Source organism: Equus asinus, chromosome 14, assembly GCF_041296235.1.
Source record: "Equus asinus isolate D_3611 breed Donkey chromosome 14, EquAss-T2T_v2, whole genome shotgun sequence".
NCBI lineage: Eukaryota > Metazoa > Chordata > Mammalia > Perissodactyla > Equidae > Equus > Equus asinus.
Window position 1 is genome coordinate 39,439,663 of NC_091803.1, and position 14,829 is coordinate 39,454,491.

Sequence of the window (14,829 nt, forward strand, 5' to 3'; positions counted from 1 at the left end):
TTCATTTAAAGTGTATATTTCAATAGTTCTTTGCAGATTCACAAAGATGGTGCAACCATCATCACTATCTAATTTTAGGATATTTTCATCACCCCAAAAAGAAATCTGATGCCAGTTAGCCATCACGCCCCATTCTCCTCGTCCCCCCAGACCCTGCAACCCACCATCTACTTTCCATCTCTGTGGCTGTGCCTATGCTGGACATCCCATATAAGTGGAATCATACATTATTTGTCCTTTTGTGTCTGGTTTCTTTCACTTACCATAATGTTTTCAAGGTTCATCCATGTTGTACCATGTTCCTTCTTACGGCCAGCTATTAATCCATTGTATGGATAGACCCCATTTTGTTTATTCATTCCTCAGCTTATGGACATTTAGGTTGTTTCTACTTTTGGGCTCTTATGAATAATGCTGCTAAGTTCATTTGCATACAAATTTTTGTATGAACATATATTTTCAGTTCTCCTGGGTATATACCTAGGAGTAGAATTGCTGGGTTATATGGTAACTATGTTTAGCCTTTTGAGGACCTGCCAGACTATTTTCCAAGCAGGTGTCCTCTTTCACATTCCCACCAGCAACACCTGAGCATTCCTGTTTCTCCAAATCGTTGCCAACACTTGTTATTGTCTGTCTTTTCTACAGCCATCCTAGTTAAGTGTACCATGGTGTATCATTGTGGTTTCAACTTGTGTTTCTCTGACTAATGATGTTGAGCGTCTTTTCACGTGCTTTTGACCATTTGTCTGTCTACTTTGGAGAAATGGAGAAGGACCTCGACTTAAGGTATACACCGTGAATGAATTTGTAGTCTGGAAATTCACACTGGATGATAGAATAGAATGCGATGACATCACAAGCAGGATGCTGAGTGCTTCCCACCTTGCCTGGCATATAGTAGCTCCTCAGTTAACCTTGACTGTCTTCCCTCTCTTCTCTATTAACCTCAGTTGTTTAAAAGGGATTTTCCTTTTTGGAACCAAAATATGCCTTCCTGAAACTTCCACACATCAAATCTCATTCACTCATTAACCAATTCAACAAATATTCTGCAGTTACCAGAGTAAGACCACCCTTTTCTGTCCCTGGGGACAAGCCTTTTGGGTGTCTGAAGCAGCTGTCATGTTTCACCTTAAGCTTCTCTTCCCTGGGCTAAACACGTGTTAGGTGTCCAATGTTGATTTTAAGACACAAGCTCCAGATCCCACATTATCTGGTGGACGTTTCCTAGATTTTCTCTAGTTTGTCAACATAGGTGTTACTGACTAATTTCAGCTGTAAACAAGAGACTCAGAATAACATCGCCCTAAACAAAACACAGACGGTTCTGCTCTGCAAAGTTGTCGAGGGCCCCAGCTCTTTGTGTCTTGTTGCTCTGCCATCCCGAAGCTATTGCCCTTGTCCACACGCCCAAGATGGTGCCCCCTCATGGCCACAGTTTAGCCAGTAGGAAGGGCAAAAGGGGAGGGCAAGCATCTTTTAAAGAAACTGCACATTTCACTTCTGCTTACATCCTCTTGGCCAGAACTTAGTCACATGGCTACACAACTGCCAAGAGGCTGGGAAATACAGTCTAAATCCTGGGTGGCCATGTGTCCCATAAAATCTCGGACTATTCTGAGATAATAGAAGGAGAGGAGAATGGGTGTCGAGGGGCTTCAAGAGTGTCTGCCACAGTGGCCTCCAGGAACAAACTGGCTGGCCTTTGAGAAGAAGTCTTTCGACCTCATAATGTGCAAGTGGCCCAGGACACATTTCCTCAGCCCAGCTACATGGTCTAACCAAATTCAGCAGTTTTAGATAGAAAGTTCTAGAAGGGGGTGGAAGAAAAGGCCAAGGATGTACAGATGAAAAGGAAGGATGGGAATGGTCCCCCGATGCCTTTTGCCCTGTTCTCTTGTTCTTGTTTTCAAAGTCCCTCATCGTGATGAATGTGGCTGGTGACAACTGTGAGGGCAATGACGCTCTTAGGACAAAACTTCCTGCTGCTCAGGCTCTGGTTCATTTGCTATGATTGCTCTTCTGGAACCAGTTAGGGAGAATCTTAAAACTTCAGCTAGCGCAGCAGTTGCCAAGATGGAGTCCACGTGCCAGAGGATGGTTAAGACAGTTCATAGGGAAGAAATACAAATCTAAAAAGTTCTCTTTCTGCAAATCTCATTCTCTTAAGATGTTTCTTTCGGGGGTCTGTATGAAAATATAAATAGCATATTATTTTAGAACACATCTCATGATTTCTAAGTGAAAAAGAGACTTGCGAGTTCATGCTCAGAAATTTGCAGACAAGAACACTCGGAAGCACTGTGGTGAAGAGAAGTTGGCGTCACATGGTGGCTGTCAACCTAGGGCCCCTCGGAGACCCAGCCTCCTCCTCCTGTCCCCCAGAGCCAGCGCAGCTTCTCACGGAGTCCCTTCCCTAAACTCTGGCCTCCGAGCATGGAGGCGCGCTCGTCTCGCACAGGGATGCGGGAGCGGTGCTGAGTCAGCGGCTTCGGTTCAGGGGGTCGGGAGGAACGGCATCAGGAAGGAGAGCAGTCGTCTGGTCTCATCGCGCCATCCAGCACGAATTTGCCTCTCGGCCATCGCAGGTTTTATATCCAAGGGCTATATGGTGTCCTGCTCTGCTTCCTGAGCACATGTGTTCTTGGCCTCTGCTTTTCCCATTTTCCTCAAGTTCGTTTTATTGACAATAATGGCAAGCTGCCTTGAACAAAAAGTCAAGTCTACTTTCAATAGCGAAACACTAGACCTTGGTAAGATGTAGGCAGATGTGAACCTTCCTTTCAAACAGCCAGATGTAGTTACTGGTGTGTCCCCTACCTTTCAGTGTGATTTTCAATCAGTGCAGGAGGGCACATAAAGTCGCTGTGCACAATGGTCAAGTTCGGTTATTTTTCCTCTTAGTCTGATAGCTATCCATCCATCCAACAAATGATGACTGAGCACCTGGTCTAGGGTCCAGGAATGGAGAGGATAAACCACTGCCTTGTACGAGTGTACATTCTATGGGTGGGGAGAGACAGTAACAAATTAATAAGCAAAATATATGGTACGTTGGATGATAACTATGACGGAGCAACACAGGCAGGGCTGTGGGGAAGGAGTGTCCTGTGGAAGGTCATTTACAGTGTTAAATGGGGTGGTTTGGGAAGGCCTCAATGAGAGAGTGACATTCCAGCAAAGACTTCAAGGAAGCTGGGGGCCGAGCTGGGGGCATACGTAAGGTGGAGCTTCTACTGCCCTAGGACAAGAGAGTCTCATGCAGAGGGAACAGCAAGTGCAAAGGCCCCCCGAGAGAGGAGAGTTCCTGCTGTGTTCAAGAAATAGCAAGGAAGCCAGAATAAGCGAGGGGGTGAGTAGAAGGAGGTGAGAGACTTCGCAGGGCCAGGCCGTTGCCAGTCATCAGACATAATGCCTGTGGGAACATTCTCGTGCACGTCTTGTACTGGACACGTGTACTAATTTCTGCTGGGCAGACACCCAGGAGCGGAATTGCTGGATCACAGGGTACACATGTGTTCAGCCTCAGTAGATATGTCAGTCTTCCAAAGCATTTGTACCAATTTGCTCTCCCACTGGCAGGGTATGAGAATTCTATCCTGGCCAATACCTCATATTTCCTGCCTTTTTCATTCTTGGATTTTGGTGGCTGTGGATTGCTCTCTCCTTTCAGTTTTAATTTGCATTTTCTGACGACTAAGGACATTCAGTACTCTTTCATGTTTATTAGCCACCTGGCTATCTTCTTTTATGAAGTGTCTATGCAGATGTCTTGCTCATTTTTCTATTGGGTTGCCTGTCTTTTTTCTTATTGCCTTGTAGGAGTTCTTTATCTTCTGGATCTGAGTTGTTTGTGTGACATATGAATTGCACATATCTTCTACCCCTCTAGAGGTTTGAGGTGATTATTTGCATTAGTTTTCTATTGCTGCCTGAAAAATGATCACACACACTGCAGCCTAGAACAGCACACATGCGTTGGCTCCCTTCGGTAGACTGGGAGTCCAGCACAGTGTGGGTACGTTCTCTGCTCAGGGCATCACAAAGCTAAATCAGGGTGCTGGCAGGGTTGAGTTCTCATCTGGAAGATATGGGGAAAAATCCGCTTCCAAGCTCCTCCTTGTCATTGGCAGAATTCAGTCCCTTGTGGCCGTAAGACTGAGGTCCCCATTTCCTTGCTGGCTGTCAGTTGGGAGCTGCTCTGTGGTCCTGCCCACATGGCCCCCAGCATCTGCAAAGCCAGCAGCAGTGCATAAAGTCCTTCTCATGCTTTGAATTTCTGGGTGCTTCTATCTCTCACCTCTAGAGCCAGATTTAAAGGGCTTGTGTGATGGGCTCAGGCCCCCCTGATGATCTCCCTTTTAAGTAATTCAGAGTCAACTGATTAGGAACCTTAATTACATTTCCAAAATCCCTTTTGTCCCCATGTAAGGTGATATAACCACAGGAGTGATATCTCATTACTTCAGAGGTTCCACCCACTCTAGAAGGTCACTGGGGTCATCTTAAATTTCTGCCCACCACATTATTTAAATAGACTGGTCAGAGTGGGCCTTACTGAGAAGGTGACATTTGAGCAAAGACCTGGGGGCAAAGTGTCCCGAGCAGGTATAGCAACTGCACAGGCCTTGAAGTGGGTGCTGGATGCCCCAGGAGGTCAGCGTGGCTGGAGGAATTGAGGCGGCTCGTGGGAGACAAGGCCGGGAGGCCACTAGGGGCTGGATGGTTAGTGCCTTTATAGGCCATTGTTAAGGATTTGGGATTTTACTCTGACAGAGATGAGGAGCAATTAGAGGGATTTAAGAAAAAAAGTAACATTTTCCAGGGGATTTGTTTGCTAAGCTGTTGGGTTGATCACTATCATTATGGGGGCAGGGGTCGGAAGATGGTCAGTTATGAGGCTAATGCAACAATCCAGGTGGGAGGCACAGGTGGCTTGGAACAGGGTGGTAGCCAAGGAGATGGTGAGAAGTGGCTGGATCCTGGATATATTTTGACAGGAATTGCTGATAAGTTGGATGTGTGAGGCATGAAAGAAAGGAAGGACTAAAAGAGAATTCCAGAGTTTCTGGCCTGCTCATCATACTTACTTAGGGACCCTGAGTGGGGAAAGATTGGGGGGGGAGCACATTTGAGGGGAAGATCAGGACTTCCATTAGGACGTATTAAGTTTGAGATGTCAAAGAGATAGCAAGTTGGCCAGTGAGCAGGAGAAATCACAAGCCCGGAGTTCAGAGGAACACTATGAATTACGCATTTAAATTTGAGAGTCATCAGCATGTGGCTGCCACTTAAAGCCAAGAGGCTGATGACGTCACTAGGAAGTGGAGAGAAGAGGTCTGGGACCCAAGCCCTGCGGAGCTCCACATGAAGAGGTCGGGGAGATGAGGAGGAACCAGAAAAAGAGATGGGACAGGAGAGTCCAGAAAGTAGGAAGGACTCCAGGAGAGCAGGGCGTCCTGTGACCCAAGTGGAGAAAGGATTGCAAGAAGGAGAGAGTGAGCAGCCACATTGGATGCTGCTAATGGTCAAGTCACATGAGGACCCAGACTTGACCACTGGGTTTCACTGTGTTAAGGGCATTGGCTATCTTAACAAAGAGTGGTTTCAGGTCAGTGGCCAGGCAAATGCCAGATCAGAGGGGTTCAAGAGACAGGGGAAGGAGAGGAATGTGGAGAATGCCTATGAGAAGAAAACTGTACCAGTCAGGATAGAATAGGTTATGCTGCGGTAACAAACATCCCCCAAATGTCATTGTCTTCACACAGTAAGAGTTTGTTTCTTGTTCATAATATGTGTTCATTACAGGTCAGCAAGAGGCCTCCGGTCACTGGAGTCAGCCTGTTGCCCAGGCTGGTAGAGGGTCTCTCTCAAGGTGAACTTGCATGATCACCATGGCAGAGGGATGCGAAGGTGAGTCATAACCAGCCTTTCGAGCTTCCACCTGGAATAGACACACATCACTTCCTTTCAGATTTCACAGGCCAAGGCCAGTCACATGGCTATGCCCAACGTCAAAGAGTGCCTAGAAGGAACCAGGGATATCAGTCATCAGCACTAATGAGTACCACCAAAAGTATAGCCTGTAGCTGAACTTTCTTGCAAATCACTTCATTCATTCATTCAACAAATATTGTTGAGGATGCACCACTCAGATACAAGTAAACCGTAAGCTAATTTGGAATAAAGTAGAACATGGCAGTATGTGTGCGGTACTCTTTTGCACAAGATGGCCAGGGAAGGCTTCTCTGGGGAGACGACGTATGACTTGAGAACAGAGGAGGAGAAGGATTCAGAGATGCGAGCTTCTGACTAAGAGGCCAGGATGCGCTGGGCCTGTCTGAGGAAGACGAGGGGAGGCCACAGTGCAGCGGTGCCCCAGGAGCAGGCGGCCAGCGCGGGTCCTGCCAGGTCGTGGGGTCAAGGCCGTCGGCGGGATTCAGGGCCACAGTCGGGGATTGTATTTCAGTCTAAGCCCATGGAGAGAGTTTTAAGCACAGAGATGATATGATCTGATTGTATTTTTGAAACATTATTTGGTCCCATGGGATAACTCAGTGGAAAAAGAGAATGAATTACTGATATACACAACACCATGGATGAGTCTGGAAAAGATTATGCCGAGCAAAAGAAGCCAGATATGAGTCCATACATATGATTCAAGTATCTGATGCCCAGGAACAGGCAGACGAATGTACGGGGATAGAAATCAGAGCGGTTGCCTGGCAGGGGTGGGGGTAGGGATTAGCTAGAAAAGGGCAGCAGTGAACTTTCTGGGATGAAGGAAATGTTCTCCATCTTGTTTTGCGAGGTGGTTATACTAGTGTATATTACACACACGCGACACATACAGATACACACCTACTGTATTTCTGTATAACTTATACGTGTATAGATATCTGCTTTGTGTGCATATATGTTGAAGGGTGTGTGTGCTGGCAGGCTGTCAGGGCATCCCAGCGAGGGCTGATGGTGACCTGGAAGAGAGCGGCATCAGAAGTCGATGGGTTTGGAGAGTGCGTTAGTTTCTTCCCGGAGCTACTCTTACAAATTACCGCAAACTCGGTGGCTGAAAGTAACGGAAATTTATTCTCCAACAATTCTGTAGGCTACAAGTTCTGACTCAAGGTGTCGGCAGGGCCACGCTCCCTCTGCAGGCTCTGGGGAGAGGCCTTCCTGGCCTTGTCCCAGCTCCCGGGGGTGGCCGGCAATGCTTGGCGTTCCTTGGCGTGTAGCTTCGTCATCCAATTTCTGCCTCGTCTTCACATGCCTCCTCATCTGTGTGTCCTCTTCTCTTTTTTTTTTTATTGAGATCATAATAGTTTACATCGATGTGAGATTTCAGTTGTACATTATTTCTTGACTGTCACCAAATAAGTGCTCCCCTTCACCCCCTGTGCCCACCCCCCTTCCCCGGTAACCACTGAACTGTTTTCTTTGTCCATGTATTTGTTTATATTCCACATATGAGTGAAATCATCTGGTGTTTGTCTTTCTCAGACTGGCTTATTTTGCTTAGCATAATTCCATCCACGTCCTTCCATGTTATTGCAAATGGGATGAATTTGTCTTTTTTTCTGGCTGAGTAGTATTCCATTGTGTATATTACCACATCTTCTTTATCCAATCATCAGTTGATGGGCACTTGGATTGTTTCCACGTCTTGGCTATTGTGAATAGTGCTGCAATGAACATAGGGGTGCATATGTTACTTTGGATTGTTGATTTCAAATTGGTTGGGTAGATGCCCAGTAGTGGGATGGCTGGGTCGTATGGTAGTTCTATTTTTAGCTTTTTGAGGAATCTCCATACTGCTCTCCATGGTGGCTGCACCTCCTCTCCTCTTCTTGTAAGGACATTGGTCATTGGATTTAGGACGTGCTAATCCAGGACGACCTCATCTTAATTTAACTAGTTACACCTGCAAAGATCCTATTTCTAAATACGGCCACATTCTGAGGTTCAGGTGGATGTGAATTTTAGGGGGATGCTAATCAACCCAGTACAGATGGATTTCGGAGGGAGAGCAGAAGGGACTTGCTGATGTGTGGAATGTAGTGGGAAGAGGCTGATGGAAAAAGTCAAGTGTGACTCAAGTTTTAGCTTGAACATCTGAGGGGAGGTGCCCTTGACCATGACATGGAGCAAGTAAAGGAGGAGCGAAGCTAGGGGAGGTCTGGGGGTTTCTGTTGGGGGCCTGTTAAATTTGAGATGCCTATTAGACATTCCCACGGGAGACTATGAATAAATAAACTGGGGTATCATGAGTGTATAGACAGTGTTCAAAGCAATGTATGATTCTCTGGAGCGAGTGCAGACAGAAAAGAAGAGACCAGCACCCATCTTTGGGTCTCTAACCCTGAGAGGTTAGAATGGAGGAGGAGACACAGAAGAACCAGCACCATTTGTGAACCTTCGAGTACGCAGAAACGGAAATGCAAGTTACAGCAACAGCATTAAAGACAAAGGAGATTTTAAGAATGGCAAGTGTGTTGCAGAGATAAATTAGAATCATTTTCCACGGGTTCATGGGACTTGACGAAGCAACCTCTTCAATTTCACCTAGTTCATTTCAAGCGGGACAGGGAAACACTTCCGTTTTGCACAGAATGAAAAAGCTATTGCAATATTCAGCATCAGACAATTTCCTGCCTCTGGTTGAGGCAGGCATCACTTTCCTCTACCTGGCCAGGGTCAGGGAACCGCAGAAAGCACCTTCCAAGAGACCCACTCTGATCGGGCACAGAACACACGGAGCCCTCGAAACATTTCTGCTTCCACGGGACCCCTGTCCTTGGAGACAGTCTCCAGAGCGCAAACTGAGGTCCCATGGTCCCAATGATGTGTTTGGGGCCCAGATGCACCCCATTGCCTGGTTCAGAGTTTGTAGCTGCCTGGGCAGGGTGTTTAAAGATGAGTGAGCCTTAGAAGACCACCACGTCACCTCCCTTCACAGACCACCTACTTGGAGACCAGGAATGAGTGGGATGCAGCGAAAAATAAGACTTAAGTCAGAGCCTTTACTCTCCAGGCTGTTACAGTTCAGGGCCAAGGCCTGATCAGCACCTTCCTGGCCAGTGTTTCAGAGCAATCGCATGAAGGACGGTAGATAATTGTGCCTTTTAACCAGGAGAGATGGAGAAGAGCGGTAAGGGTGCATGATCATTTACTCACTTAATTATTCGTTTAACAAATATCCACTGAGTATCTACTATGTTCTGGCAATGGGGATGCCATGGGGCATAAAACCTACATGGTCAATTCCCTCTAGAGCTCAGTCTAGCCGTGGTGGCTGCCACTGTAAGTATGCAAAGTTGCAAATAAATATCAAAGTATTGGTACATGTTACAGGGTTTATGAGAGACTGATGGTGAGAGAAGGTAGATCAGGAAGTCGGGGAAGGCTTCTCTGGGAAAGTGATGTTATGTTGGACCCAAAGAATGAGTGAGCGGGGCAGAGAAGGCAGGAACAGCAGCCTGGGGGGAGGCAGCATGTGCAAAGGGACTGGGGTAGGTGAGGGCTTGGCGCACAGGAGTCATGAGAAGATGAGGAAGGTGGGTGCCAGGGGATTAGGGGAAGGGAAAGGCTCAAGCGTATTTGGAAAAGTGGGCTTGGACCAGAGGATGCAAATAGGACGGAAGGGAGGAGAGGAGGGGGACATGCAGCAGTCAGTCTAGGAACATGGATCACAGCCTTGGAGTGTCCCCAGACTGCAAGCAGGGGCTTTAGAGGCCCCAGGCCCAGGTTTCAGTCCTGGCCTCAGCTCTCACCATCTGGGTTATGTCAGCAAGGCCCCCACCTGTCTGATCACAGGGACCCTGCTGGGCGGATGTGAAGGGATTTGGAGATGATGGCGGTAAAGCACAGAGCATGCGCCTGGCACAGTCACTGCTCCATAACGGAAGCCGTTGGCCTCGCCCGATGCTAAGTCGCTGAAAGGGGTGGGGCAGAGGGCACTCGTCACCCGGGCACTAAAATCCTGATCTCAGTGGCTGCTGCCCCTGAAACTTAGCGATGTCTGGCCCGGCCTTGCCATCACGTGCTTGAAAGCCGACAAACCTGAGTGGCAGACGCTTCCCCTCACTCCCTGGGGCTCTTCCGGCTTTGATCCTGATGCCCCTGTTCCACCCTCCAGGCAGCCCTGACCCTAGACCCCCTCGTCCGCTTCCCATCGCTCCCTGCATCCATCCAGCCCATCCAGAGAGTGCTGACTGGACGCCTGCTCTTTGCCGAGTGACTTAACCTGTCTGCTGCACCCGGCGGGTTTCCGGCTTGCCTCTGGCATGCCCTCACCCACAGCCTCCCCTATCACTGGCCGCCCAAGTTCAGGTCCCTGACACCATCTTCCCCCAGAGCAGGTGGGCATGGGGTGGAGGGTGGAGGCATCGTCTGTGACCACACAGGGAAGAAGTCTTTAATCCAGAGCCTTGTGATGACCATGCAAGGATGCACTGGGGACCCCTGACCCACACAGTGGTCGGACCACCTGGGATCAGAGGCCAGCTCAACCCCATGGCTGAATCTTTCTGGGCTTGATTCTATTCTTGTTAAAGAGAAGGATGGTACCTACTGCGTGGGGCTGTCGTGAGGGTTAAATGGGACGATGAGAAGAAAGCATTTGCCCGGTGCTGGGCATGGAGCATGTGCCCAGCTATGTGAACAGAGACCCTGCCCACCGGCAAGGCAGTTTAGAGCTGGGGTACGGTGACACAGAATCGGGAGACAAGGGCTGGAGTCCCTGACCCTCCACCAGCCTTGCTAGCTGTGTTGTCTTGGGCAAGGTGCTTAAACCAACGGAGCCTCGATTTGTTCATCTGTAAAACAGGATTGTTGTGCCCACCTCAGCTATTTGTTGGAAGATTGTATGAAATAATCCATACACGATGCCAAGAACGGTGTCTGGCACATAGTTAGCACCCAAATCTATTACAATTATTGGAGTGAGCTAGATGAATGCCAAGGTCTTTTGACGTGTTGAAGACAGTAAAGCTGGGAGGAAAGAGAGTGTTCGTTTCAAATCTGCAGGCAGACTCGGTTCTTGCTAAATTTTTTCCTACCTCAGATCATGTGCACATGCTGTTCCCTCTGCCTGAAGGCTGTTCCCTTCATTTTTACTAGATCAACTCCTGCTTCCCCTTTGGGTATCAGCTTAAATATTGCCACCTCAGAGAGCTGTTCTCTGTCCTGCTGGCAGAAATCCTCCCTGTGCCGCATCAGGTTAAAGCAAGCACACAGTTATGGAGAAGCGTGCCTGGCTCGGGTCTCAGCTGTGCACTAATCCTGCCTCGAACCACAGTTGTCCTGTCCCGGGTCCTGGGGGGCCTCCCACCCAAGGAGCACAGCCTATGGGGCATCAAGGCAGCACCTGGCTTTAGGGTGCTGTTCCCCGCCAGGGCACAGCCCTCTGATAAATGGGGCTGCAAGGGGGAGCTCAGGCTCAAGGCCAAACAGGGTCTCACCACGTCCCCCTGCAAGGCCGCAAGCATCTTACAACCTGGCCCCTGAGCCTGAAGAAGGAATGGAAACACACAGGAACCTTTCCAAGGGCCCCGCTCTGGGAATTGGGGCGCGATGTCTGGGCACATCTGCCCTGTGAGAGGAGGAGGGGAGCGGTGCGCTCCTCCACCCAGAGGCCTCTCTCCGCTGGGCTGGGGAGTCTGAAGTCCCCGATGCAAACATTCTTAGACCCGGCAGCAATGCCACTTACTGGTGTGTGTAGTTAATCTCCCCCTGCCTTGGTTTGCTGCTCCATGTGATGATAGTGATCCGCCAGCCTGATAGGGTGTGGTGAGGACAGAATGAGTCATTTCTGCAAAGGACCGGAATCCTGCAGACATTTCAGTGGATGTTAGCCCCTAACACTTCACTTCCGTCAGCACTGCTGTTACCTCTACTGCGCACGTTCTCCAGGGGGGTCCCCAGGTCGGGAGCAGAGGCTGCCCCGGGAGCTTGCTAGAAATGCACATTCTCAGGCTCCATCCAGCACTCCAGGAGCAGAAGCTGTGGGGGCGGGCCCAGCGGTCTGGGGTGTAACAAGCCCCCGAGGGATGGTAATGGATGCTAAAGTGGGAGGCTCACCCGGGACCCAGACGGAGGGTGGTGAGGTTTTGAGCATCGCTCACGGGAGCCGAGGGCTGACACCAGCAGGACTGAAGGTGTGAGACCCTATGAAGCCGCTGCACGGAAACATCCCTCCCAGGGGCCAGGAGCAGGGCCCAGGGCTGCCAGGCCTTTGGGGGTCCTGTTCTCACCACCTTTGGTGCCTCTGTCCCCCACAGTAACAGGGAGGACGTGGACGTTCCTGAGGCAGACAGTGGCCTCCCTGGACCACAGGCCCAGCTAGTGTCCTGGGTGACAGCTTGTCAGGCGACTCCGGGGGATTACAAATTCAAACACCTGTGCAAATAGGACTTCCACTGGATTCATCGCTTTGTTCTCTCCCAGAACTCTGATTACATAAAGACAAGGAACACGGAGTGATGGATATCGTGCTTAGGAAGGAGCGAGAGAAAGGAAACAGAACAGGCAGACACGGCGGGCAGATGGATAATGTAGAAGTGAGGACGTTCGCAGAATAACAACGTGGAATGAAGTAAATTCTTCCTCTTTTTTTTTTTCTCAAAAAGGCACATCTCCGCTGAGCTGTTCATTTCCACATCTCCACAATACCTCGGGCAGAGAGTTGGGAGCAAAGGTGAGGCCCGGACACAGCAGCCCTCCTCCCCCACCTCCAGCATGGTGTGCTCCCATTTATGTCTGCCTTGCAGTGCTGTGTGGCCTTGGGCACATTCCAACACCTCTCTGGGCCTCAGTTTCCTCCTAGAGTTGCTGTGAGGCTCCCAGGAGAGGAAGCATGTGCAGGGGCTTAGCCCAGTGCCTGGCATACAGCAGGTGCTCAATAAATGAGTATAATCGTTGTCATTAGCACCACTGGGAGTCCCGAAACAACAGTCCGTGGGCCCTTGCCTGCCTCAGTCCAGGCCCCAGGCTGGAGCATCATTCATCAAGGCGCACAGAGGCCCAGAAGAACGCACGGCAATGCCTCAATTAAATGAACATACATTTGAAAGAATCCTCAGATCCCAGCTTCTCAAGTGAGGACATGAGGCCCCTTCCTGCCCAGCACTTTCATCATCAAGGACAAGCGTCCATGACAACCCACCTACCCTGCTCCTTCATAGCGGCTTAAGAAGTCCCGTGGAGGAAGGAGTGGGGTGGGAACTGCCATGCTCTGAAGACCTACGATGGACATTACTGCCCGTTGTTCCTCCAGAGCGCCGGACACGGGAGGGGGAATTATGTTCCACTAGGAAACTCAGGCTCCGGGATGCTCTGAGCTCGTCCACATTCCCCCAGCTGGTGAAAGACAGGAGGAGGAGTCAAACTGGGTCCTTCCCCGGATCCTACCTCCAAACCATGAAAGGACAAGCCTAGCCCGATGGGTCTTTGCAGCCTGAACTCGTCCGTGACGTGTGTCTGCTGAAGAGATGAGAGGCTCAGAGAAGGATGGCAGTGATGCGACCTTTGCATAGTCCGCACAGGGCCTGGCGCCTCGCTTGTCTGTCACGGCCGCCAGCAGATCAGAGTCCAGGTGGCCCTTCAATGAGTGAGAGAGAGGCTTTGGGGCGGCCCAAGCGTAAGGCCCTACAGCTAGTAAGTGGCAGAGACGAGATGTGAACTCAAGTCCTTGTGGTTCTGAAGCCCTTGCTTTTTTATTTTCAATTTTTTTTTACTGTGATAAAATCCACATAACAAAACTTACCATCTTAAGCGTTTTTGTTTTTTTTTTTGAGGAAGATTAGCCCTGAGCTAACATCTGCCAATCCTCCTCTTTTGCTGAGGAAGACGGGCCCTGAGCTAACATCCATGCCCATCTTCCTCTACTTTATATGTGGGACGCCTACCACAGCATGGCTTGCCACGCAGCGCCATGTCCGCACCCGGGATCCGAACCGGCGAACCCCAGGCCGCTGAAGCTGAACGAGCGCACTTAACCACTGCGCCACCGGGCCAGCCCCACCATCTTAACCATTTTTGAGTGTATGGTTCAGTGGTATTGAATACATTCACATTGTTGTGCAACCATCACCTCCATCCATCTCCAGTAACTCTTTCATCTTGCAATTAATAACTCCTTGTTCCCCCTCCCCCAGCCCTTGGAAACCACCATTCCACTTTCTGTCTCTATGAATTTGACTACTCTAAGTACCTCAAAAGTGGAATCGTCCAGCCTTTGTCTTTCTGTATTTGGCTTATTTCACTTAGCATAGTGTCCTCAAGGTTCGTCCACACTGTAACATATGTCAGAATTTCCTTCCTCTTTAAAGCTGAGTGACATCCACTGTGTGCATACACCACATTTGGCTTATCCCTTCATCTGTCAGTGGGTGCTGGGGTTGCCTCCACATTTTAGTTATCGCGAATGCTGCTGCTTTGAACTTGGGTGTACTTATACCTCTTCAAGACCCTGCCATCAGTTCTGTTGGGTATATTCCCAGAAGTGGAATTGCTGGGTCCTATGGTAATTCTTTGTTTCATTTTCTGAGGAACCACCATAGTGGCAGCACCAATTTATAGTCCCAACAAGAGTGCACAAGGGTTCCAATTTCTCCACATCCGCATCAATACTTTGTTCTTTTTGATAGTAGCTACCCTAATGGGTATGAGGTGGTATCTCATTGTAGCTTTGATTTGCTTCTCCCTAAAAGTGATGGTGAGCATCTTTTCATGTCCTTATTGGCCACGTGTATATTTTCATGGGAGAAAAGTCTATTCAAGTCCTTTGCCCATGGTCGAAGAGAGATGTTGGGTTTTTTGTTGTTGGGT

At 49.3% G+C, this 14,829-nt stretch overlaps 1 protein-coding gene across 4 annotated transcripts in view; it reads right to left on the reverse strand.

The window, feature by feature from the left end:
* Positions 1–14,829, reverse strand: part of SNX29 (sorting nexin 29) — a 577,711-nt gene that overhangs the window by 52,570 nt on the left and 510,312 nt on the right. Inside the window, exon 22 of one of the 4 annotated variants that reach the window (XM_070484907.1) lies at positions 7,080–7,685. The exons of the other annotated variants lie outside the window; for them this stretch is intronic. Coding sequence (XP_070341008.1) covers positions 7,634–7,685 — 52 coding nt within the window. The 3' untranslated portion in view covers positions 7,080–7,633. Of the gene's footprint in view, positions 1–7,079; positions 7,686–14,829 lie in introns of those variants that run through there. 4 annotated transcript variants of the gene reach the window in all.